This window comes from Rousettus aegyptiacus, unplaced genomic scaffold, assembly GCF_014176215.1.
Source record: "Rousettus aegyptiacus isolate mRouAeg1 unplaced genomic scaffold, mRouAeg1.p scaffold_m13_p_6, whole genome shotgun sequence".
Taxonomy (NCBI): domain Eukaryota; kingdom Metazoa; phylum Chordata; class Mammalia; order Chiroptera; family Pteropodidae; genus Rousettus; species Rousettus aegyptiacus.
Window position 1 is genome coordinate 73,294,118 of NW_023416309.1, and position 25,680 is coordinate 73,319,797.

The following is a 25,680-nucleotide window of genomic DNA, read 5'->3' on the forward strand; positions in this document are numbered from 1 at the left end:
GAGGGTTAGCATGCAAACACCACCCTCCACCCCACCTTGCCCAGCAGGAACTGACTCTCAGGTCTGTGTGTTTTTGTAAAAGCTAAATATTCTCCTTGCCTACAATGCCCTCCCCCCTTCTGTTCATCAGTGTTCTTCCTCCTCTGCTCAGCCCTCTGCCTAGCTAGTCTTCCTCAGCACCTGACCCTATATTATTGCCTCACCACTGACACTACACTACTGCCCTTTTCTCATATGTTACCTTGAAAGGTCACCTACATAGTTTTAATTTACATTAATTGTACCGGGAATGACATATACTGTTATAAATCTTAATTGTTATAGAAGTTTATATTAGCAGCCTAGTTATCTGGCAATGTCTTCAAAACAATACAAACAATTTCTAGGCAGTGATTTAATCTCAAGAGAAAAATATTCAATTTTGGTCCTTATACCATAATTCTAAACTAAACAAAAGTTTTTTAAAAAAAATATCGATTAATCTGAAAATTTCTAAAACCTCTCATCAGATTAGATTGGAAGCTCCTTCCAGCAGAAAAAATATTCCAAAGGCTTCATATATACCAAGACTTAATATCTGTTTTTTGAAAGGATGGAGAAGTGAGGAACCAAATGAACTATCCCTGGTTCCCAAAATATAAGTAGGAAATTATAGTGAAATCCATTATGTACAATATCTGAATTAGAGACCTCAGTTTGGCTTTCCAGTGCATATGCAAACTAACACGTGGGCACTACACCTCTGCTCCCTTCAAGCCAGGTGTGCAAATTGTGTCTCGGACATGCCATTTCCCTGAAGTTATCCCTAAGAGGTCATGAGCACTTCCTGCCTGGCCCTGCTCTGGTCCCCCTTACCCCATTCTCTGGCGTGGCCAGGGCCGAATACAGCTTGCAGAGAGAGATGATTCCACAGTATTCCGGAAGGGGAACCAGCTCGTTGCAGTTGTCCTTCTTGAAGATCAGCATCTTGTTGATGAATTTCTCGAACATGCGTTGAAGGGGCTCTACCTCAGTCTGAAGATGAATGTGAAGGGCCTCTTTACTCATTCTTATGTCTCACAGGTCACACTGGTTACCTTCCCTCTCCTCAATTCCCTTCATACCTTTGGCCTCTTCTCTAGCCATGACTGAACATAGGGCTTCCATCCCAGGTCAGTGTAGTCAGTGTACACCATCCCACAGCGAGACACAGTCGCTGGAGAGGCCACGGCCAAGTTCTCCACTTCGAACAAGAGAGACACCTACGGATACACTTTGTCAGAACCTTGTCTTTCCTTCCACCCCACCCAGAACACTGATGTACCTAGGTGTCTCTACCAAGTACCAAGTATGGCAGGATGAATAAAGATCTAAGGTTTACTAATAATTTGCTTGTTAAAGGAAATTAGAGCTTGTTCAAAGTTATCTTTATGAAAAATCATTCACTTGCTCAAATAGTTTGAGTGGATGGAAAAGGGTGGGCTTTATACCCGTGAATTCATAACCCCAGGCACATAAGTGAAGGTCTTCCCTCCTATGTCAATAGATATGAACCTGAGGAGGGTCTCCAGCTTTCAGTCTACATAGTGCTTCCTAGTACACAAAGTTCTTTTCTGTACAATTGTTCTCCACATCCATGGTAGATAGGCAACTTTTCTTCAGTCCCAGATCCCTGTGGATCCAGGCATTCTACTCCTCAGCTCTCCCATAATGAACTTCCTCTTCTCTTAGGATACCCCTGCTCTTTCCCTTAGCCCTGCCTTGTGCCCTCCAGTTTCTACTTCTGCAGGCTGTGGTAGTCAGAGGCCCCTGTACCTGCTCAGGCAACGCAATACGCTCTCCATTGATGAGGGTCAACACTTTGTTATCATCCATGACGGAGTTCATGCTCTCAATCCACAGTGTGTCCACAGGGCCATCGAAAAGGATCCACTTCTCATCTGGCTTCTCATCTTGGTAGAAGATGGGTAAAAAGGGAACCAGAGCTTTCTCACCTAGCCTTCCCTCTACACTCATTTCCTCAAAGATGTAAGCTGATGCTTCCTTGTGCCTCAGCATTCCCCAAGCATTTTTCTTTCAAATTGAACTTTCTATCTCCAGAATGCCCACCCCCTTAGGAGAGTCAGGTGTCTGCTCTCCCCACCCCAAGATCCTTTGAGTACCTGCACATGCCATCCGCATGACACTGGACAGGACGCCATCTGTCCATTCATTAGTGTTGAGGTCGTATTCTCCATACAGCTCCCCTAGGGACAATGCTTTAGGGTTCAAAGGGAACTCCTGAAAATGACACAGGAAGGGGTTTTGAGCCACTGGCAGACACAAACCCCAAGATTTCCCTTTATTCCCAGGGATTTGTATTTGCTCCTTCTCTCCCAGGCCTCCTTGGACCCAAATACTGCCTCCTGGCCTGCACTGTCCTCCCTGACACTTATGCATCCTTGCTCCCAGCCTCTACCATCTTCCCGCTACTCAAGTCTCTGCCAGTGACTTCACAGTCTTAACTCCATACCCTAACAATGTTGAAGTTGGAATCTCCAGCGCGGCACAGGGAAGACAAGGAGGCCTGAAGAATTCTCCACGAGGCAGTCTTGCCACTGCCTGTGCAGCCCACAATCATGGAGGAGTGGCGGGAGTTCTTGGTTTCATATAACTGGATGACTTTGGTGAGTGTAAATGGCGTCGTTTTCAGGCCCATCTCTCGAATCTGCTGCTCAATGGTCTCCCGCAGCTAAGAGAAGGGAGAATACAGGAATTAGAAGAAAAAGGAGACCTGCCAAGGACTTTACTATCTCCCCAGTGCCTGGGAGGATAACGTTCAAAATGTTAAAAATGGCACCAGGACCCTTTGCACTCAGGCAACTGTTCATTCACTGGGAAGATGACCAATTGCAGAGCTAAGAGTTTGGGGTCTGGAGTCAGCCAGCTTGGGTCCCCAGCTTTCAGCTATGTGAACCTGAGTAAGTTACTTCTCTGTGTCTGTTTCGTCTTCTGTTAAATAGGAATAATAGTGATACTTAAGGTTGTTGTATCAGATAAAATAGATAAAATAGTCAACATAAAACACAATGTCTGATATGTGCTGTACAGATTTTTTTCTAATATTATTCACAAATATCTATTAAGCTTCTATAGTGTGTGCTAAGTAGTCTGCTGAGTGCTGAGAATGAAGTAGAGTTTATCCTATTGCAGAGTTCACAGTCTGGTGGGAGAGCCGGACAAGAAACAAATCATTGCCCACTTAAAAGAGTAATGCTTATAGAACCATGACTATACAATACAGATCAGTCCCAGAACAGTGTGACATTTTAAAACACACAGCCAGTGCAACCAAATAATTTGAAATAGATGCAAAATCTTTACTTGTTTCTCTCGAACACCACCGAGAGGCTTTATCCCTACCACTGCCTTCCACTATCTAAGAGTTACTTTTATTAGTATGTTTGCGCATTGAATAGATGAAGATATGAACAAAACCAACTTCATCTTTGTATCCTGGAGTTTTCATGCTGTGACCTCTGACCAACCTTAATGTCCTTAGCACAGCATACCAAAGCCTTACAGTTGAGGATTATCTGTGTTCCTTAAAACGTAGCCATAAATATCTTTGTCAGTAAATATCTCAGCATTGCTACTGAGATAAGGAGCAAACTGGTGATAGTATCAATTATAAACGATCATCTATCACAAGACCACCAGGAGGTATGGCCCCTGGTGCATACTATATTCCTTGTTTTATCATAAGTACCTGAATTATTTAAAAAATACTGTAACAGAGGTCTGTTAGTGGAGAATTGCTGGGTCGTCTGTCCCTTCCAACCCTAAATTCCTATAAGTAAATTATGCTATAATAAATTCTGTTATATTCTATGGAGTTGCTTGCTTCATTTGTCAGTCTTAAAGATACCTTCACGTTTGGTAGCCATTACACCTTTGCCCTACTGTCGGGCACATGTGTGCATGTTCAGCATCATGCCACAAGTTTAAGATGTCACATTTTCTTTTCATTCAGTTTCAAACATTTTCTATTTTCTTCCTTGACCTATGAGTTATTTAGAATTGTATCGCCTAATTTCCAAACATTTTGCCGTTTTATATTTTGTTATTGATTTCTAGTGTAATTCTATTGTGGTCAGAGAGCGTTCTCTACACAATTTTAATCATTTGAAATTTATGAGACCTATACTTAATAACCCAGCACATGGTAAATTTTAGTAAATGTTCCAGCACACTTGAGAAGAATATGTATCTGCAACTGTTGCATATAATGTTTTATATGTGTCAACTGAGTCTGAAAAGCAGGTCAAGATTTTTCACTAGGGTTGTGGATTTATCTATTTTTCCTTTTGGTTCAGTCAACCCTGTCTTATGTATTTTGTAGCTATATAATTAAGTGCACACAAATTTAGAATTGTTACATCTTTTGGGGCATTAGCACTTTTATCAATATGAAATATCCCCATTTTAACATTCTTTTTGCCTAATATCAGTAGAGTTACCATTGAGATCAGAAAATGTTTTGAATAAGTCTCCTTGAAACTCTTAAGGCAGATTTATGGCCTTTAAATGGTCAATTTTCCTAAATATTCTATGTGTGCTTAGGGAAAAAATGGTTATTCTTCAATTATTGAATGTTATAGATGTTTATTAAATTAAGATTGTGTTGTTTAAATTTTCCATGTCGTAACTGATTTTTAATCTGCTTGGTCTGTCACTTACTAAAAGATATTGATTTCCACTAGAGTGATAGACTTGTCTATTTCTTCTTGTAATTCTGAATATTTCTGCTCTATTTATTTTGGGCTATATTATTAGGTGCCCCTACATTTAGAATCGTTTTATCTTCCTGGTGAACTGAACCTTCTATTAAGCGATCCTATATTTCTAGTAATGCTTTTTGCCTTAAAATCTATGTTGTCTGATATTGCTACCCCAACTTTCTTTTGATTAGTATTTGCCCAATATATCTTTTTCTAGTCTTTGACTTTCAACCTGTTGTCTTTATGTTTTAGGTGTGTCTCTTGTAAATGGTATTAAATATTAGTATAATATTGTATACTATTCAATGTATGATTATTTTTCCTTTCCTGAACAACATTTTTTTTGTTTTCTCTAGAGGCTAATAGTTGCTGTTTTTGTTTGGTTGGTTTTTAATATACTGATTTCTAGCTTAACTTCAAACTCTGTCAATTAACTAAATCTCTCAAAACATTTATTCACATTAGGCATGAATTTCTTCTTCTTACATAAGCTCTTCTGAAGTACTCAGATTTACTCCAATCTTGATTGGCTTCTCTCTGTCAGGTGCACGACCATCATCATGTGTACCCTATATACCTTTCTTGGTATGGTCCGGCATTTTGGCAGAGTACATTTTCTAGTAGCTTTCTGAGAAAGAATATACTGGAGATAATATTTTTTTGAGAGTTTGCATCTCTGAAGTATCTCTTATCTAGCCTCCTATGTGACAGGTGGACTGAGCGTAGAATGAGGTTGAAAATAATTTTCCTTCAGAATGCAGTTGAAAACTGCTCCATTGTTTTTGATTCAATATTGCTAGTGAGAAATTCAATGTTTAAATTCTTTAAATTCTTGTTTTTTTGCATATCACCTCTTTTTTTTTTTTTTTTTTTTGGTCTCCTTCTGGAAAAGCTTGTTAAATCTTCTCCTTATCCTGCTGTTTTAATATTTCACAATGATGGGTCTTGGTAAGAATTTATTTTATCCATTGTGTCATGCATTTCTGGACCCTTTCATTTTGGAAACTTATATCCTTCAGTTCTGGAGATTCTTCTTGAATTGTTTCACTATTGACCTTGACCCCTTTCCCTTTTCTTTGTGCCTACTCTTTGGAACTCCTCTTATTTGGCTATTTTCCTTCCTAGACTGGGTTTTGAATCTTATCTCTTTTCCCCTTCACCTGCTCTACTTTCTGGAATATTTCTTTTTTAACAGTATTTCATGGAGATAACATCTTAATTTTATCTCTGAGAATACAATGACAGATGTTCTTTTATTTAAAAAAAAAGAAAAAACAACTTTTCCTTTCTCTGCATTATCTATTTTCTCCAATATGCTTTTTCCTATTTGTTTGGGCTGCTTTCACATTAGAGGTTTTCCTTAGATGTGTGGTGACCGTTGATTTTCTGCTCATATATATTAGAATGGAGGGTTAATAATTGAATGGAAGTCCTGAGTGTTAGTGGGGCTTATATACTTAGGGTACATCTGAGAGTTCATTGGGAAATTACTATTCTCAATATCTTGGTCATTCCTCTTAGGTTAGACAGATTCCCCAGAGAGAACTCTTTCAATTTCTGGTCTGGCTGCCAGTATTCTGGGAGCTAAGAGATAAAACAAAGACTAAGAGTCTCAGCATTCAATGTGTAAACATTCATTTAAACACCATTTTTAACAAGGTTTACTCATGCCCTCAACTATACCTTGTGTCCCCAAGTCCAGAGACTTACTGTTTTAACCTCTAGTCTTCTGCCAATGTGGGAGAAATATGGTCAACCAGGCTCACAGAGAAGGGAAGATCTAGAGATCTAACTTCTTCCAAGACAGTTTGCCTCGAATCCTTCTTATTGTAGCTACACCTCTTTTATTTCCTACTTACAGAGGTACCTAATTCCACAAACGCTTAGCCTTTTAAAAATTCCCTCTCAATTTCCCCCTCTTCCAGCTAGCTCTCTCAGGCTTGCTAAGTAAGTCACAACTTATTCATTTGTTTCTTATGTCTAAAATGTTTGTGGTAAATATCCTCTTTCATTCTCCCCAACCTTTTGGATATGAATGCCTTTTTTTTAAAAAAAAAAAAATCTCTTTAGAGAGGTTGTGGTAGATTTTCAAAAGGTTACAAAATTGTTCTTAATCCACCTCTTTGCCTGAATGTATTCTCTCTATATTTTGAGTTATTGTTTTTAATTTCAATTCTAATCTTTTTTCATTTATAGCAATTCTATTGGTTCTTTCTCAAATCTACTTAATTTAGAAGTCTCTTGTTCCTAGCTCATAGTTTCAAGCTTCTCTTTTATTTATTTAAACATATTAAATTTAGTTATTTTTAAATTCTGTGCTGGTTATCTTCAATATTTGAAGTCTTTGGGGATCTGATTCTGCTGTTCCATTGTTCTTCTGGTTTCCACTCATGCTATCTCGTTACCTTGTGTGTTTTGTAATTTATTTATTTATTTATTTATTTATTTATTTATTTATTTATTTTTTGCCCAGAAGCTGTTCATTTTCTTGGACTTTCATCTTAAATTTTTATGAGACCTCTTTGAGGCTTCAGTTAAAATTTCATTCTTTTAGAAATAATTTGCATTTGCTTCTGCCAGTCACCTGAAGGAAACTAACTACTTAAAATTAAGTTTTAAATTTGAGATTTGGGGGATTACACTGTAGAATAAATTATGATACCAAAGAGCATAAGAGGGCTGGTTTGTGGTTAGGAAATCTCGAAGGAGATTTTACTTCTCCTCCCGTGATTGGTCAAGACAAGTTTCTTTACTGTATGGACACCTCTCAGTGGTAGGTTTCTCATTTTCCCATTTACTGAGGGTGTTTTCCCTTACAGACGGAGGTGTATGCAGGACTGGGTTTTCTATTATACCTCCACACTTGGGCTGCTTTACTCTCTACAGTGCCTTAAATTCAACAAAAATTTTCAGGGAGAAAGTCAGCTTTCATACTCACTTATCTCCCTGCTTTTATTCCCTTATCCCATCCCAGAATATTTTCTTTTTTGCCAGCTTAGTAATGTACTTAAAATATGTATTTCTATATTTTTATCTATCATTCTTGTGGTTTCAATGAAAGGATCATTCAGAGCATCTAATCTACCATACTTCCAGAAAAAAAATTCTTGTACTTTCTAAAATCCTCCCCCTCCACCCCTTTCCATTCCACTGCCCTCATATCAGACAGCTCCTAGCAAGCTCTCCTCAAAACTCCCTGACTGAGGAGAGAAGTAAAGGTAGGAGAGAGCAGATGGGTATAGAGAAAGTAGAAAGGCCAGTGGATTAGAGAACTCAATGAAATCAAAGAACTGATAAGTAGAAGTACTTGAGCCAGTGAGGAGGGTGGAGTGAGTTGTGGTGAAAGAGTGTTTGAATAGGTCTATATCATTTGATAGATAAGGAAGCCTCAAAAGAAACTAACTGTCTTACTCAAAGTCTCAGCTAGTAAGTGGACGAACAAGGCCTGAGAGCCAAGTGTCATGCTCTCAGATCTACATTTACATATAAGGTCGCAAAGAGTATTAAGGAACAAATACCTTGCCATAATCAATGACAGGCAGCTCAATGCTGGGGAACAGATCTTGCACAATGGCATTGAATAGTGGCACGTCAATTGAAGTTAGCTTGGCAATGTTCATATCTCTCATTGAGAGCAGCAAAACCTAAGTGAGAAAAGACAGAGATTCAGGCTGGAAAAGCCAGGGCCTAGGTATTCACTAGGCCTTTCTTCTTCGAAAAGTAAGGGACAGGAGTCAAAAACAGTGGATACACCTGAGCTAGTCTTTAAAAATATGACAGGTAAAAAACTAAGGCAATGCAAGGGATAGAAAGTAAGGTGAAATCTCAATCTGAGCAAAGAAAGGATCTGAAAAATTTTAGTGAAGGTGTACAGTATCAGAGACAATTGAGGTTAAGGTTCAAGAGCTGTGTCCTTGATCTACCTCTTCATCGGACAGATCTGGCTGCAGGCGGCGCTTCTTGCCAGCATAGCGCAGAAGGGAGGTGAGGGCACGTAGGCCAAAGTCATAATGGTCCTGTCTGGAGAGCTGCTGCACAGCCAGGGAGTAAAGTGTATACACCTTCTTGGCCAGAATCTGGGGGACAAAAACAGAGAAGGAAACAACGGATCTCCCCACAAATCCCTCTGCTCCATCTAGGGACAGTTACAGGTACAAGAAGCTAAGTTCCGGGACTTGAAACAGCTAGGAGGTGCTCTGTGAACAATCCTAATGAGAAGACCTGTGAATTGTGCCATTGTGGATTAGTGACATCATTGAGGGGGCCCTCTGAATACTTCTGCCTCCATATCCTACTGACAGGAGTCTTCATTCCTTGTAGGATAAACTGGTTGTGGGGCCTTCAGGGAGTTCCTTAGCCCAGGGAATGATCATGGAAGGGAAATAAAATAATTGGAGAAAAGATATTGAAATACCTTGCAGTTGCCAAAGCCCTCCCCAAAGAGAATGATTTCTGCAATAAGAGTAGAATCAGGTACCACCATGGCAATTGGACGGAACATGGATTTAAGATTATCAGGAAGCTCTGTGCGACCAGCATAGCCTGGAAAACAGTGCTACTTGTTAGAATCCATCCAAAGACCCACTTCCCAATCAATCTCATCTTTCCCAACACTAGCTCCATCCTTAAATTTCTCCCCAACTCCAACTCCAAGATCATTTCCCTTCTCAACTTACCCCCGGCTCCTCCCATACCAATTCGTTTCTCTTTTCTATCTCAGGGCCTTCCCTTACTTTCTGAATGGTCCTATTCGAAACTCAAATCACAAAGCTGCCAGTTTCTCATATTTCCAAGTTCCATGTATAACTCACATCAGTCCTAATAAAAATCACAGCTGTTTCTCTGATTCTTTCAGTACCTAGACTCTTTCTTGTTTTTTCCTAGACCCTCCCCCACAGAGCTATTCCTAGAGAACAGTAATGAGAGACCCTAGTGCCTGCACTTTGGAGAGATTATCCTATTCTCAAAAAAGCATGGCAGATAGACCAGAACTCTGGGAGCTAGCTCATGGGAGAAGATAGTTAAGTACCTTCAAAGCCTAGGGCTACATATATACACATAGCAGTTATTAATCCCTTTAGGGATTAATCCCTTTAGGGAGAAAAGTAAGATTGCCTCCCCTTCTCCCAGAAAGTCATATGTTTATCCTTCTCTCATATTTTATTGTCTTTAGCCCTATTTCACTTGGCTAAATACACTGGCCTGAAGGTGGGGAAGGGAGGACACGGTTGTTTGCCCTGGACACCCAGTTCTCCCCTCGGGGGCCCCATCTACTCCCTGGCTCTTACCAGGATTCATGGTGATGAAGATCCCACAGGACCACACCAGATTTATTTCAAAGCCCTCAAAATAGAAGCGGGTGAGGCTGGCAGCCAGGGCAGATAGGATGGACAGGATCTGCTGGGCCACCACCGACAGCACCTCAACATTGATGCGGTTAAACTCATCAAAGCAGCCCCAGGCCCCGGTCTGTGGGGTGGGAGGCAGAGTCACTGGGAGCAAGAAAAGTACCCCAGATTGGGAGAAACTAGAAAGGGTGACTAACATAGCCCTTCCTGAAGGGTTTTGATAGGTGAGGTGGCCTCCAAAATGTTGGGGCTAGGAGTAGCTCTGGTGTAGTTTCTGACCTGAGCTTTCCATCAGGCAGGGACAATCTGGGGAAATGCTAGAAAAGGTGTGAGTTGGAAAGAGAGTGGGATAGGGAACTTGTGAGCATTGAGTTCCTACACTATGCACCAGTTTACATGCATTATCTTATTTAATCCTTACATAACCTTCTGATTCTGCTAACAAGCAAAGTGCAGCTCGGGGAGCTGCGGGGACTTCCGCAATTGTAAGAACTAACTGGGGAGATGAAATGTTGTAAGTTACAAAGCACTGAACCAGATATGGGTTCCAGTTGATTTTCTGGGATTAAAGATATTTAAGGGACTTCTTGGACAGGGTGGTAGGATGCTGACCTGTGCCAGGCCTGAGTACATTCGGCCCATGGATTTATAGTCTAGGCCCTCAGAGCAGTTGACCACGATGACATATAAGCCAAGGGCCTTGCCCAGGTCCTTGACAGTCTCAGTCTTTCCCGTGCCCGCTGGACCTTTGGGGGAGCCTCCTCGATGCAGGTGCAATGCTGTGGTCAGTGTCATATAACACCTGAGAATTAAGGACAAGACTCAAGTCAGACTCCTGGAAGCCAAGCCTTCACTTAGCATTCGCTCCCTTAACCCCAACCACCTTGGTCATGCCACATGGCTGACCTGTCTGTCAGGGGGGTGATGACAAGCCGGCCAGAGTTACCCAAGTACTCATAACCATACTGGAATTGGGTGTTGGTCTGGCGGATCACACAGTCATCGAGATCCTGGAGAAACAGGGTACAAGAAGAGAGAGGTGGGCTTGGAGGAAGAGTTAGAGCTGGGCAATGACTAACAGTAGGAATGGAGATGGCAGGGAGGTCACATTTACAAGACGTCGGATTCAGTTTAGAATTAGAAAAAGGAAAGAGTTTATGGCCAAGATGGAAAATGGGTTCCTATTGTATGTCCACCCTAATCCATTGCAGCAGCTGCCTGAAGTCTTCCTGAATCCTGGCCAAGTGACAACCATAGTGAACACTGACTGAAAAATCAGTTTGCCACTCCTAATTTAGGAGACTTGTGATAGAGCTAACTGGATTAGGGCACTGTGATAGGACTAAGGCTTGGATTAGGATATTATTGTATTTAGAGAACAGGAATTTAATTAATTAATTAGGATCAGGTCTAGGATATGGGAGTGGGGAGCTGACCCATCTGCACCTTCTCCCAGTAGAAGCGCAGTTGGCTGATCCAGTCAAAAGAATTGACATCCATGAGGCCACTCTTGTAAAGCTTCTCCAACACATCTCGGGCATGAATTTCTATGGTCACCAGAGCCACAATTTTAAGCCGCATGATTTTGGTCAAGTTCCCCCTGATAGCTTCTGAGTACTTATTCAGTATTGACACCTACAGAATGAGGTAGTAGGGAAGAGAGTAGACGGAGCAATGCAATCAGTCCATCATGCCTCATCCCAGCCTAACACAACTTTCAACTCCAATGCTAATCCCAACCTCACCATAATTCCTGACCTCCAATGTTGGCGCAGGAAAACGTTCTTCTAATCCACCCAAACTTTCCTCACTAGACTTCTCCCATAAAGTATCCTCGCTCTGACCCTTTCCCACCAGCTTATCTCTAATTCTGACTCTAATTTATCACTCCCTTCCTTCCAACTCTAATTCCAGGCCTGTTTTGTTCTTGTAGGGTTCCCTACCTGCTTCTTCTTCATGACCTTGAGGATTTTCTTGTCTCCCCGCTCCTTAGCTGTCAGCAGGCACTTGGTGACATCTGCTGTCCACTGGATCTGACTGGCAGTAATCACCATCTGAGGCATGTGCAGAAGTTGTATTCCAAAGCCCTGTCTCTGGCCACCCACACAGCCCAATTCCCAAATCCCAGCTTCTCCCTGGACCAGGTGCAACTCCTCTCAATATGATAATCTTCTCTGAAAGATGGGGCACATGCCTAAAGTCAGGAGTTAAGGGCCTGGCATGCAGGGTTCCAGGGCCACAGCCCAGAGTAGGGGGCAAGAAACCTGCGTTTTGAGACTCAAAATTTTATCTTTACTCTTGCCGCTCCCTTTCAGCTCAATCTTTCTTGTTCCCTCATTTCTATTGACCCCAGCTCACCTGGCCAGCCCACTCCTTCACCCATTTGTCCCTCTTGTTGAGAAACTTCTTGAGGGCCAGGCGGCAATTCCGGAGAAGGTCCCGTAGGGTTACTCTCATGGTCCGCTCCACTTCACCAAGCCAGGACTGGGGAGAGATGAGAAGACATGATGGCTTGGCCTCAGAGCCAGAGACAAGAGTCCCCAGAGGGAAGGTGCTTAGGAAACAGGGACGCAAGGCTTGGACCCAAGGGAAAAGCAGGCCCTGGGCAGCATCTGGTTAGGGCCCCTGGGGGACATGGAGGCCAAGACCCAGATTTGTTTTAAGGTTCAGAGTAGAGGTTATAGTTTTCAGGAATAGACAGGAGGAGGGAAAAAAGTAACTAATGCCCCTTCACAGAGATGTTCTCTCCTCACAGAGCCAAGCAAACTTCCTAATGAAAAAAAGAATCAGCTCAATTCTTAAACCCTTGCCACAACTCACCTCCACAGGCCCTTCTAAAAGTACCGAGTGTATGAAATCAATATACTCGCCGTCACCTGAAAACATTCCCACAGCTTCCCATTTGCTACTTGGTCCCCCAACCTGTAGAAATAAGAAGCTATTAATGGCCTGGCCTGCCATTCTTCATATCTGCTAGAAGGTATTTGGGCCCTTCGAGGGTAATTTCTATTTCTCTCTCCTCCCCTCAATATTACCAATTAATTCTAAAAAGTTCTAACCTAGATAATCCAGAATCATTAATATCCCCCTCCTGTGGGAAGGGCAAGGTCCTCTTCAAGGCCTTAAATACCTTGACATCCCCTGCCCTCCATCCAGTCATGGCCACCTCTACTGACCTTCTGCATTCTTAACAATTTGATGTTATCAAAGCATTTTTTGAGGTGTGGCTGCACCGCCTCTGGGTTGCGAGACTGGCCCAGAATCTCTAGTAGGTCATCATTAGATAGGAAGTAGAAGCGGGGGAAAATATGGCGCTTGGTCTCTAAATACATATCCAAAGACTTCTGAATGTCTTCCAGGATTGTGTTCATTTCTATCAATACGTCCAGGAGGCCTGGGAAGAAGAGCAATGAAAGACATTTGATAGCCCTTTTATCATTGTTCTGAATAGTTCTGGAGTCTCCAACTATATCCACTTTGCCAGCTCTTAAATGTCGGGGTACAGACTGCCATAACAATTATAGAAAGTAAAGAAGTATCCCCAGTCATTCTATCATGTTTAACCCATTTTCTTCATTAATTCATTATTAAGTATTCATTATACACTATTATATATGTTATATGTTATGCATTAATTATACATCACATATGATTCCATTAATATAACTACATCTCCCATCAGCCTTTGGGACAACAGTCCTATTCCACCAATGAACTTGGGGCTCTGCCAGTCACCCCAAGAGTCTAAAAATTAGAGATTGTTCTTCACATACACAACCCGACAAGTTAAATCATTAAATTTAAATACATAGTACATGCACACAGTGACAGACACCTGCAACCACTGAAGTTGCCAGTGTCCCTCAGGACTGCAAAATGAGCACTAGACTGAGATTGGCGCAAAATATTCAAAGTGATAAAAAGCAAGTACCTACAACCAAGATGACTCTATCCAGCAAGGCTATCATTTAGAACCAAAGGAGAGATTAAGAGCTCCCCACAGAAGAAAAGACTGAAGGAGTTCACCACCATTAAACTAGTATTACAAGAAATGATAAAGGGACTTCTTTAGAAAGAAGAAAAAATAAATTAAAAATATAAATAAGAATATATCACACACACAAAAAAGTTCTCACTGAAAAACGCAAACATAATAAAAGCAGGGGATCAACCAACAATAAAGCAAGTACAAAGGTTAAAAAGCAAAAGTAGGAAGATCATGTGTAATTACAGCCATAAATTAAGGGATACACACAAACACAGAGACACAAAAGAAGTGAGAACTAATGATAAAAATAAACATGGGGTTGGTGAGTGAAAATGGTAGTGATTGTTAAACGTGTTCAAATTTAAGCAACCATCAACTAAAAATAGACTGTTATAAACATAGTTTGGTATATAGGAAGCACACAGTAACTGCAAACCAAAAATCAGCAAGAGATATACAAGAAATAAAGAGAAAGGAATCCAAACACAATACTACAGAAGGTCAGCAACATACAAGAGAAGAGAGCAAGAGAATAAAAAAGGAATAGAGAACTACCAAAACAATCAGAAAAGAATTAATAAAATGGTAATGACTACATACCTAACAATAATTACTTTAAATGTAAATAGATTAAATGTTCTACATAAAAAAAAAATGAAATCTTACCATTTGCAACAACATGGATGGACCTATTATGCTAAGTGAAATAAGTCAGAAGGAAAAAAATAAATGCCATATGATTTCACTTATATGTAGACTCTAAAAAATAATAAATGAACAAACAAAACAGAAACAAACTCATAAATACAGGAAACAAACTGACGGTTGCCAGATGGAAATGAGGTTGGGAAGTTGGGTGAAAAAAGTGAAAGGATTGTAAAGTACAGCTTAGAGAACATAGTCAATAATATTATAAAGACTATATATGATGTGGGTATGAGACTTATTGGGGAGGATCACTTTATAAGTTATATAAATGTCTAACAACTAACTATGCTGTATACCTAAAACTAATATAATATGGAATGTCAACTGTAATTTAAAAAAAAAAATTAATGCATGTTGTCACTCAACTTCGCATATCCTAATACTTATATTTTATCAAAATAATTAAAATTAAGTGTTTTTCAATGTGTGTACTCAAGGTTCTTGGGAAAAGGAAGAATTGTTAGATGTACCCTAAGCAAATAAAGAAATCCTCCATACTCCCTGCCAGAACTCTCTCCTCAGGACACCTTTCTAGTTGCCCATTGCCAAACCTGACTTCCTGATTCTTTAGCCCAATCCACAGCCACAAACCAGGCCTCACTATATGTATATCTCTCCCCCAACCCTACCAAAGCATCTACAATAAAGACTAGTTAATGTGCCAAACCAATTAAAATCAATGTAATAATAACAATAGCTAATAGTAACCAAGGGCTTACTCTGCGCCATTTAATGTGTTAAGTGTTTTATTTGTGTTATCTCATTTACCTGCATTATTTCATTAATGAAGAAGAGTTATTCCTTAATCAAGGCTTCCTGAGGTACAGTGCTATTATTAAGTGAGCACTAACTTTATGCTAGACCCTGTACTGCGTGTTACATACTCCTTTATGAGGTTTGTAAACTCTGAGAAATAGCTATCATTAACCCCTCTACAAAAAATGGGAAACAGTAATATGGAGGAAGCAAGCTGCCCAAGAGCATACAATTAGTAGGGCGTAAGTCACATTTTGAACTCAAGTCTATCTGATTCCATATCCCATTCTCTTAACCACTACATCGTACTCCACTCAAAAATTTGTTAAATTTTATTTCCTGAACTATTATTTAATGCTTAGAAGAGGCAATCATGATGATATGACAGCTGGGTACAACAATCAATCTTTCAATAAGTCATGTGGCTATGACTTCGTATATACACAGCACCAACTGAGGCTATGCTGGGGCAAGAAGCCAGAGAGCTCAGACCTGGATAGTGAGTGCTTCGGAGAGCATTGCTGTCCTTGCTCATCCGGTCCATGATGGATTTCCAGTTGCTATTGACCTGGTCAAATAAGGTTGATTCATTGGGCAGCTGCTTGCGGATGTCCTCTCCTAGAAAGATATTCTGAAGGGCCAAGAATTGGGGTGAGAGGCTGTTTCTCACATACTTTCCACACTCTACTTCCTCCTCCCAGACCAAGAGAGTAGAAGATAAGGAACACAGGGCAACAGGCCAGGTATCTAGGTCCAAGAAGAAACATGGAAGAATAACAAGGCTTTTCAGGGAGGGACTTGAAGATGAGAGGTAATAACTAAGAGTCAGATGCTTGAGTCCTAGATGAAAAACAGCTTTAGAGGTGGGCAAATGAAGCTGATAATGGAAAATCTAGGTTATATGCAAATAAACAAATAAAAGCAGGGTGCTGGAAGATCTGGCAGTGAAGCCTGACCTCTAGGTACATCCACTGACGCTGTACTGTAAGCACCATCTCAATAACTTCCAAAATGAGGGAGAGGCAGCGTTCCCAGTGGTCTACATCCTTCTCGAAGGCCTTGACAAAACGAGATGCCTTCATGGTAGACAGGGCCACTTGGTTGTCTTCCAGTGCCTGGAATATTTCTTCTGTACCTCTGGGGAGGAAGGCATCAAAATCATATACCATCCCCCATCTGCCAATCTGTGGTCCCCACTCTGTAGCCCAGGTCACACAGCCCTCCCCTCTCCTAGTGCCCCAACCCCCTCTCTACCTGAGTCGATGATGGCCCTTATCCTTGTAGGGTATTATGTCTAGCTGAATCACACCCCAAGTCTTGGCAATATTTTGTAATGCCTGTGGAAAAAAATTGGGGACAGAGCAATCAGGTATTTAGTCCCCAAGGGGAACAAGAGCTGGGAAAGGCCATCAGATGATGAAAAGCTAGAAGCCTTTGCCCCAGGCTTAGGAAGTGGGGGAGTATGAGAGAGGGTTCTATCATACCAACTCTATAGCCAGCTCTTTGGTTGCTGAGGCAGAGATCTCTCCAATTTTTTCCACATGCTGATCCATCCCAAGCTCCACAATCTGCTCCAGGGTGAAGCTTTCGGATTCCTGATCAAACTCCCGTTGGATCTCATCCCTGACATGATCCCAGTGCCTGTATCCAGGGACAGAAGATCAGATCAGGAGGCCAGACACCAGGGCCTACTAGAAAACAATAGCATTACTCCCCAGGCTTTCTCCCACTGGATATTCTGATTCTGATTCCACACCTATTTACTACATAGGCTCTAGGTGCAATTTTAGGCACTGTGAGGAATACAGGGATTGAGGTGCTGATTTTCTGGAGAGGGAGTTAAGACCAATTATTGCAGATTTTCTACAGATTATAAACTGAGCTAAGTGCTTTACATGAAACATACCACTTAATTCTCACAACCACTCTATAAATGAGGAATTACTGTCATTCCTTTATATATGAAGAAGATGAGGCTTAGAGAGCTTAAATAACTTAATCAAATAAAGTGGTTTGGTTATACCTAACCGCATAATACTTAACAGTAAAGCATTGCCGAAAACATTATACTAGAGGCAAAGCAAATGAAGTGAAATTATTTTCTCCTAAATGAATAGATAGATATATAATTATTAAAACATTATTTATAAAATAGTTTATTTTCTCCTCAATGGTTTCAAAGGCCTTTTCTATCATATAATAAATTCCAGGTGCATTAAAAGAGTTAAACTTAAAAAACAAAATTATAAAGTATTAGAAGGAAGTTGGATAGAATGCATTTATAACTCTGGGGTAGGAGAAGTCTTACATAAGGTGTAGAAGCAAAAACCCTGGTTATACTTTTGGCTGCGTCGAAATAAAAACTTTTGTATGACAGAAGGCATAAAGCTTAGCTATGACAGACAACATAAGATGAGAGGAGAGAGGGGAGGAAGCAGAGAAGGAGCCAGAAAGACAGGAGGACCCAGGACAGTGAGAGAAACAGAGGACGGTGGCAGGCTCTAGCGAAGGTTCCTTACAAATGTATGTTTGTAGACAGAGGGGCAGAGGGAGATATGATCACAGTGAAAGGGACAATTGAAAGAACCGGGTGACAGCACAAGCCAAAGGGTCACCTCAGGAGCGGAGGAGCAGCCTTACCTCTCTCTAAGGGCAGGATTTCGCAGGTCTGAGATGAGAGGCATAGTCCTCTTAAACTGCTCTATTTTTGAGCGAGTGGTTTCAATAATTTCCCAGTTTCGGTCCTGAGCAAAAGTGGGAAGCATCAGAAGAGCTGACGATCTTCTCTGCATAGTTCCCCTTCCTCAAGGGCTTATCTTCTGCCTCCCGCTCCTTTCTCCACACACCTTATATTCTTTGGCTAGCCTTGTAAGGCGCCGAAACAGCCCATGGGCCATGGTCTCCATGGCCTCCGTCTGAAGGGTCAGGAATCGGCCAGTCTTCCACTGGTTCCAGTTCTCCTCCCAGTCCCGTGTGATCTCCCAGACTTGCTGGAGTGCATCCAGCTCCTTCATGGGCCGAGAGCAGAAAGATGTGTTACTGACATAACTCTTGCCCTCTTCGCCCCTGACAAACACTCAGGTTCTTTGCTCCTCTCATGCTGAGAAGCTTTTCCCTCCAGACAATATAGCTGCCTCCTCAGTTCCAATTTTTTCTTCCACTCTTTTGTTTTAAGAGCTCTTCAAGTAACAAGCACATGAATGGATCCTCAACAGTGTTAGTCAGTAGGGACATGCAAATCAAAACCACTATGAGATAGCACTTCACACTCACCAGGATGACTAGAACCAAAAAAAAAAGAAGAAGAAGAAGAGAGAGAGAAAAGGAAGGAAGGATGGAAGAAGGAAAGAAGAAAGAAAGAAAGAAAGAAAGAAAGAAAGAAAGAAAGGAAATGAAAGGAAGGAAGGAAGTAGTCCTCCTCAATTACGAACCAATCCCACCATACCTCCTCACCTCACACAACACCTACCCTCCCTCCAAACAAGAAAGAAAGAAAGAAAATAAGTGTCTGCAAGGGACAAGGATGTAGAAAAATAGGAACCTTTGTACATTACTAGTGGGGGTTTAAAATGGTGCAGCTGCTGTGGAAAACAGCTTGGCAGTTTCTCAAAAATTTAAACATAGAGTAACCACATGACCTAGCAATTCCACTCCTACATACATACCCACAAGAAATGAGAACAGAGACTCAAATACAAGTACATGCATGTTCATAGCAGCATTACTCACAGTAACTAAAAGGTAGAAACAACCCAAATGTCCATCGATTTGTATAGTCTATTGTATGAATTTACCACATCTGATCAACAAAATGTGATAAATTCATATAATAGACTATATTCACCCATAAAAAGGATAAAATAATGACACATGCTACAACATGGATGAACCTTGAAAACATTATGCTAAGTTATGCTAAAGAAGCTGGATGCAAAAAGCCACATGTTGTACAATTCCATTTATACTGAATGTTCAGAATAGGAAAATCCATATGCACAAAGGCTGGGGAGAGAGAGGATGGGGAATGACTGCTAATGGGTATAGGGTTTCCTTTTAGGGGTGATGAAAATGTTTTGGAACTAGAGGTGATGGTTATACAACATTGTGAATGTACTAAACGCCACTGAATTGTTTACTTTAAAATGGTTATTTTGTTATCTGAATTTTATATCAATTTTTTTTAAAGCTCCTCGTACACCCATCTTCCTGGTCCCAGCTGTTTTTTCAGGCCCTTAGGACCCGTTCTCCTGTCCCCTGCCTCCTATCCGTGGCTACCAAAAGGGCTTAGCTCAGCACCCTACTTTCTCCAGGTTCTGCAGATCCTTAGAAATTGGCTGCTCAATCTTGAAGATGCCCAGGTTGGAGCGGAGACTGTTTTCTTCTTCCCGCATGGAATTCAGCACAGCCCGCACTTGGGCGATCTGTTCCAGAGCGGCCTGATGTCCCGCACTACTGGTGAAGGGGCCTGTGGAAAGTCCAGAATGAAGCTCAGATTCCCACTCAAGGCCGTGGTCCCCTGAAAGGACCATCATCGCTCTTCTACCTCTTTGTGGGTAAATTTCACTTCTTCCTCACACAACAGATGGAAGGGACAAAAATATAAGAGGGAATACATTGAAAGGATGATGGTTAATCTTACCAAAATTACTAAATGTGGCTCCAACATCAGACACAGATGGGAGTTAGGAGGTGGGTATAAAAAAACTAGAAATGTGAGCTGGGCTTCCTTTTGACCAAAAGCCAGTGACAACAGGTCTGTGGCTGACAAAAGTGGCACAGCTCTTTCCCTACCCCAGCACCATCCTTCCTCAGCTCATCCTTGTTCACACCGCCTCACAGGCTTTGAAAGACTGGGTCCAAACAATTGTAAAGAAAGGGGAGAGGCCGAGAAAGATGTACCTTTGGCTTCAAATTCTTCCAGAAGATTATGTGCTTTCTTCTTGAAATCATCAGCTGAGTGAATAAGGCCTGTCTTGAATTTCTCCTTGTGTTTCTTCAGCATCTGTTCACTGTCCAACAGAGTTTGTTGAAAGATGACCCACTCCCCATTGAGACTGTCTAACATCGCCAGTACCTGGGGACATCAAAAGGGGAGGATAATCCACAAGCAGGAGGTCTGCCCTTCTCCCCAAAGCTTTTAAGGACTCTTTTCTGATCCTTCAGACCAGAGTGTGTAGCCAGTTTCTACATGCAAAGAGGCCCAAAGAAATCAAAGAGTAACTTTCTGGGCCTAAAAGAAATCCATAACTGACCAGAAATATCATTTGAGTTAGCTTTGGCTCTCAGGCTTTTGAATCTTGAGTCTTCTCCCCTGCACACTTCTCTGCTCTCCCTCCTGACAGCATGAGGGTCCGTGATGTGGGAAATTAGCTTCCCTCACCACCTGCTGCTGGCACGGGCCCAGCTTGGTGGACCAAACACCACTGGGACTCACACTGTCCTGAACTGGCACCTCGTACTTCTCAAGAATGGCGAACTGCTCGTGTATGGGAGGAATCTGGGTCTCCAGGTTGGGCAAGTCATGCTGCAGGGTATCCATGAGTTGCAAACTGACCCCCAGTTCCTCCAGCGTCTGGGGAGGGCGGCTGATTCTGCAGGCAGGCAAAGAGAGCACTGGTAAGTGGACAGGGCAGGGCCTGCCCTCCCTGCACCTGTGCCTGGCACCCACGCCCATACTTCTCCGCATTCTCCTTCAGGTATGTGTGCAGCTCCAGGAGGCGCCGGGCTGCCATCTCCTTGAGCAGAGTCGTGAACTTGTTCTGCCACTCGTTGCAGTGCTGCACCAGCGAGAACTTGAGGTGTGAGCAGTCTAGCAGCACAAACTGGATGTTGAGGACTGTCTCCTCCTTCTGCACATTATTAGCAACCTCCGTGTAGCTGAAAGGACACATGTTCCCACCAGATGTTTTTTTTATTTGCAGATGTGCCCACGGCCCAATGCCAGTTGAAGTTCTCATTTCCTACCACCCAGACCTGTGCAGCAGCTCTAAAGCATTCTTCTACTCCTGGGTGTCTCCCATTTTAAGCATACAGCTGTGATCATATCATTTTCCCAACTACTGCCTACGGGACAGCTGTCAGAACCCTTAGTCTGGTGTTCAAGACTTTAGAGTTGCATAGTTATGAATTGAGTTCACACCGCTGCCACCAACTCTATGACGTCAGGCAGGTAATTTAACTGTTGGGAGCCTCAGTTTCCTCATCTGTAACACGGTGATAATAATAGACCCCACACCTCACAAGGCTGTTGGCAGAATGAAGCTGGCTGCTATATATAAATCCCTGTGCATCCTTTCTTTCCTGTAGCTATGTTCTCGACTACTCACTATTTGGTAAACATGCTTATGTGTTCCCATCCTTATGCTGAGCTTATGCTATTTTCTCTACCTGGAACGCCCTCCCACTGCCCATCTCTGCCTGTTGAAATCTAACCCAGTCTGTAAAGCCCGAAGTCACTCCCTTCATGAAGCCTTTCCTAATGTCCCTGGCCGGAACTTCCCTCTCCATTGAACTGCCCTGGGACCTTAGATACCATAATCATACATTTAACACATTGAAGCCTTTATAATAATATAAGTACTTTAGCACAGTATTTTAGAGTTTACAAAGTGCTTTCGCATATATTTAATAATCTCACAACCTTATAAGGTAGGTAGTGTAATGCCTGTTTCACAGGAGACTGAGGCCTAAAGAACAGAAGTTACCTGCTTAAGGAGAAAATAAAGGGAGTGACCTTCTTAAGATTACACAGCTAGAAAGTGGCAGAGCTGGGATTTCATCCGTCTTTGACACCACGGCCACTGCTCTTGCAGCAATACTTTTATCTTCCCTACCACACTGTAGCCCTCAGGAGGAAAACACTTGTTTCATCTTTTTATTCCTCATGACCCACAGGACAATGGTGTTCAGTGAACAAATGAATGAATAACTAGAGGACAAAGAGATGGGGGAGTTCTTTGCCTGCCTTCAGAATTTAAGAATCTTCTTCAAGTAAACTTCAATTTACCTTCTTAAATTGAAAGTGTTCACATCTCTCATCTTTCAGATCCTAGCACTTCTTCCTTCCCAACAGAACCCTGTGGGTACTCTTTAGCAAAACAGCTTTTCCCCTAAATCTTGTCCAGCTCTTATCTGATCTCTACCCCTGAGAAACAAAAGTCAGGTGCCTTAGATCTTGTTCTTTTCCTATATTGAGCACACATTTTCTGCACCTCCTCCTATCCACAACCCTCATTCCCGAGTCTCTAGGCCTTGAACTCTGGTAATTCTATACCTCTTAGAGACAGACCTGCCCTCCTTACCGGGCAATGTCAGCATCAAAAGAAGAGACAGGGGGGTTGAGGCGCTGATAACGACGAATAAAAGAGTCCTTGTTGATCTCCCAGATCTCCCGATACATATCCCAGGTCTTGAGGTAGTTCTGCAGCAGGCTTGCATTGTTGGTCATACCGCTGCTGATCTGGGCCTGGATCTTCTTGATGTCTTCATCTCGCTCTTCAAGACCCATCAAAATGCTTCTCACTAACTTTCATCCCAACTCAAGCTCCAGCCTGGCCCCTGGTCACTGCCCCAGACCCTCCACTCCAGTAGCACCTTCCCAAAGAAATATGGCTCAAACACGATTAGAAAATAAGGGAAGAGGCAGAAAGTAAAATTATGACTCAAATATGTAGGATTTGGATATCTTAGCTATTGGTATCTAGACATCTTATATCCCAGCCCCGGTACAAAACCTGTCCTTCCTAATCTCCAATCCAAGTCTAAAATCCCTTGAGCATTAGTCACTTGATTTCAACCTGCATCCCAGCCTTTGCTCCCTTCCCCAATCTGGCCCCTTGACTGGAGTTTTCCACCAGCAATGGAAATGACTGGCCCAGTAAGTCTGGAAATAGCCCTGGTCTCTCCTCCTAAGACTCTGATACCTCTTCACCAGATGCCCTCCCTATTGCACACTCACCCACGATTATATGAATGGGGTCACGCTGAAACTTGCGCTTGATGAGAATTTCAGGGAGGTGGCGGAAGACAGAGATGGTGGAGAAAAGGTGGTTGCCAATGTCATTGACCACATTTGCCAAAGTCTGCAGTGTGGGTGAGAATTCCACCTGTGGGAGCACAGTGAAGAGAGCCTTAACACAGGCCATGGAGAAGATGGGCCTCAGGACCATGCCTGGTGGCCATAGGATTAAGTCAAGACCAAGGACCAAGTTTAAGGATTGAGAAAAACTGGCAAATACAGTGTGATAGTTTTGGGGTATTGGGGGCAAAGTGGTCCCCACCTGTGCCACACCTCCCTGCATGTCATTCTCCAAAATTACAAGGACTCGGAAGAGTGGGTTTGGGGTGGTCTTTCCATCCCCATTGATAGCTTTGGACAGTTCCAGCAATGACCACTTCACGTTCAGGCGCAGGGCATCCTCCATCATGTGGTCCAACCGAATTGTGTACAGCATCCACTCCTGCTGAACCTGGTGGGAAGAGGGGGCAGAAAGATAACCCCTCAGGGAAGACAGAGCAGATCCTGAGAAATGAGAACAAGCTAAAGGTAGGATTCTGAGTCCTGAAGGAAGAAAGTTTGAAAGACTGAAGGGTGGGTGAATCTAAGGCTAGAGCAGCATGTTTGAGAAGCACACACTAGGGAAAAAAGAAGGAAAGACCAAGAGAACAAACAATCTGATGGGACTGGGGGACTGGGGATTTCCCCAACCACAAAGCTCTGGCCAAAGGGCCCCTACCTCAGGGCCATCATTCTTGAAGACTTCGTAGGAATTGGTCATGATGGCCACCACATCCTGGTGCAGGCTCATCAATTTCTGCTGCACAGCTGCCCGATGCTCTTTTTGGTCTTCCTCGAATTCCAGGTCCCTGTACACCCGTTTGCCACTAACGCGTACCAGCAGTGTCTCTGATATCTCTTGCGCTCGCCAGCCAATAGTCAGAGTGGATGCCTTGAACTCATTCACAATCATCTGCACCTGGAGTCAGATCCCACCCATGGGGTGTGTGTCAGCTTGGAAGAGACCTTCTGAGCCTAATTCTATCCTTCCGCCTATCCTCTAGCTGGAGTTGCTGACATTAAAAAACAGTCTTTCCCCAAGCATACTTAATTTCTTTCACATTACTCCCTGGTCTCTCCACCACTACCCAAGACTCAGGTATTAATTTCCCATGCACCAGTCTTTTGGTCAGCCTTTAGGGTCTAATGATCATGGCCCACCTTGCTGGCATGTATGCGGCACTCTGTGATAAAGAAAGCACTGGCCCCCTTCAAGGCCCAGTGCAGTTTCTTGAGCCCAGGGTGGATCTTCTTATCCAGGAATCGAATACGTTCTTTGAAGAGGGCCTGCTCATCTGGGGACAGCATGGCAATAATCCTGTGTATAAGAGCAGACTGGTAGCTAATGGGGACAAGCTCTGAAGACCTCTCCCCTACACCAGGAAACTTGGTAGAAAAATCTGAAAGGTTACAATTCCAGACTAGTGCTTTCCAATAATGGAAATTATTAAAAATGCAATGATGGAAATGTTCTATAATTTGTGTTGTCCAAAACAGCAGTCGGTAGCCACATGTGGCTATAGAGCATTTGAAATGTAGCTTGTGCAAATGAGTATCTGAATTTTTTAAATTTATTTAATTTCAATTAATTAAAATAGAAATAGCCACATGCAGTAGTGGCTACCATATTGGACAGGTCAGTTCTAGACACCCAAATGAAATAGCTGGTTGCACCCCCTTGGACTTTAACTGGGCTGAGAAAGGCATCCAACCCAGAACAAAGCCTCATTCCAAAAGTACCAAAGGCATTAAGAGATGGGGTGTCAGCATGGCCTTGTTTCAGAGAATCTCAGGTTATTCTGTGCCCATAATCCTAATGCCACCCAGTTTTCATTCCTAGAGAAGTGACATAGGTTTACAATATATATGGTCTAAGTGCCCTATGGAGTGGGAGGGGACCTGATTGGTTTTGTTCTCTACCCTAAAGCTAGCAGACAAAACTGCAAGGGACAGGAATAATCATAGGTCCATAAGAGAGAGTATGGGAAACCATTTTTTCTGAAATGAACAAAACGTAAAGGGCAGATACTATGGGAAATGGACAACATCATGAAGCATATAAGACAAAGAGGAGGCATAAAATAG

The 25,680-nt window shown here is 42.3% G+C and overlaps 1 protein-coding gene across 6 annotated transcripts in view; it reads right to left on the minus strand.

Moving 5' to 3' along the window:
* The window catches only part of DNAH2 (dynein axonemal heavy chain 2), a 92,976-nt gene that overhangs the window by 32,337 nt on the left and 34,959 nt on the right, over positions 1–25,680 (minus strand). For all 6 annotated transcript variants that reach the window (XR_004951465.1, XM_036223240.1, XM_016154766.2 and 3 more), the window contains 31 exons: positions 24,757–24,913; positions 24,275–24,514; positions 23,819–24,007; positions 23,497–23,644; positions 22,841–23,033; positions 21,216–21,416; positions 20,974–21,130; positions 20,439–20,613; positions 19,841–20,004; positions 18,386–18,547; positions 18,180–18,283; positions 17,024–17,180; positions 16,794–16,876; positions 16,496–16,676; positions 16,032–16,170; positions 13,264–13,481; positions 12,908–13,009; positions 12,446–12,571; positions 12,031–12,141; positions 11,534–11,722; positions 10,994–11,097; positions 10,700–10,889; positions 10,028–10,208; positions 9,154–9,281; positions 8,663–8,815; positions 8,258–8,383; positions 2,492–2,710; positions 2,142–2,259; positions 1,795–1,931; positions 1,104–1,241; positions 856–1,014 (listed from right to left, as the gene is read on the minus strand). Coding sequence is in view for 5 of the 6 variants with exons in the window: in XM_036223240.1 (XP_036079133.1) it covers positions 856–1,014; positions 1,104–1,241; positions 1,795–1,931; positions 2,142–2,259; positions 2,492–2,710; positions 8,258–8,383; positions 8,663–8,815; positions 9,154–9,281; positions 10,028–10,208; positions 10,700–10,889; positions 10,994–11,097; positions 11,534–11,722; positions 12,031–12,141; positions 12,446–12,571; positions 12,908–13,009; positions 13,264–13,481; positions 16,032–16,170; positions 16,496–16,676; positions 16,794–16,876; positions 17,024–17,180; positions 18,180–18,283; positions 18,386–18,547; positions 19,841–20,004; positions 20,439–20,613; positions 20,974–21,130; positions 21,216–21,416; positions 22,841–23,033; positions 23,497–23,644; positions 23,819–24,007; positions 24,275–24,514; positions 24,757–24,913 (4,849 nt within the window). In the remaining variant the exon portion in view is untranslated. The remainder of the gene's footprint in view (positions 1–855; positions 1,015–1,103; positions 1,242–1,794; positions 1,932–2,141; positions 2,260–2,491; positions 2,711–8,257; positions 8,384–8,662; positions 8,816–9,153; positions 9,282–10,027; positions 10,209–10,699; positions 10,890–10,993; positions 11,098–11,533; positions 11,723–12,030; positions 12,142–12,445; positions 12,572–12,907; positions 13,010–13,263; positions 13,482–16,031; positions 16,171–16,495; positions 16,677–16,793; positions 16,877–17,023; positions 17,181–18,179; positions 18,284–18,385; positions 18,548–19,840; positions 20,005–20,438; positions 20,614–20,973; positions 21,131–21,215; positions 21,417–22,840; positions 23,034–23,496; positions 23,645–23,818; positions 24,008–24,274; positions 24,515–24,756; positions 24,914–25,680) is intronic.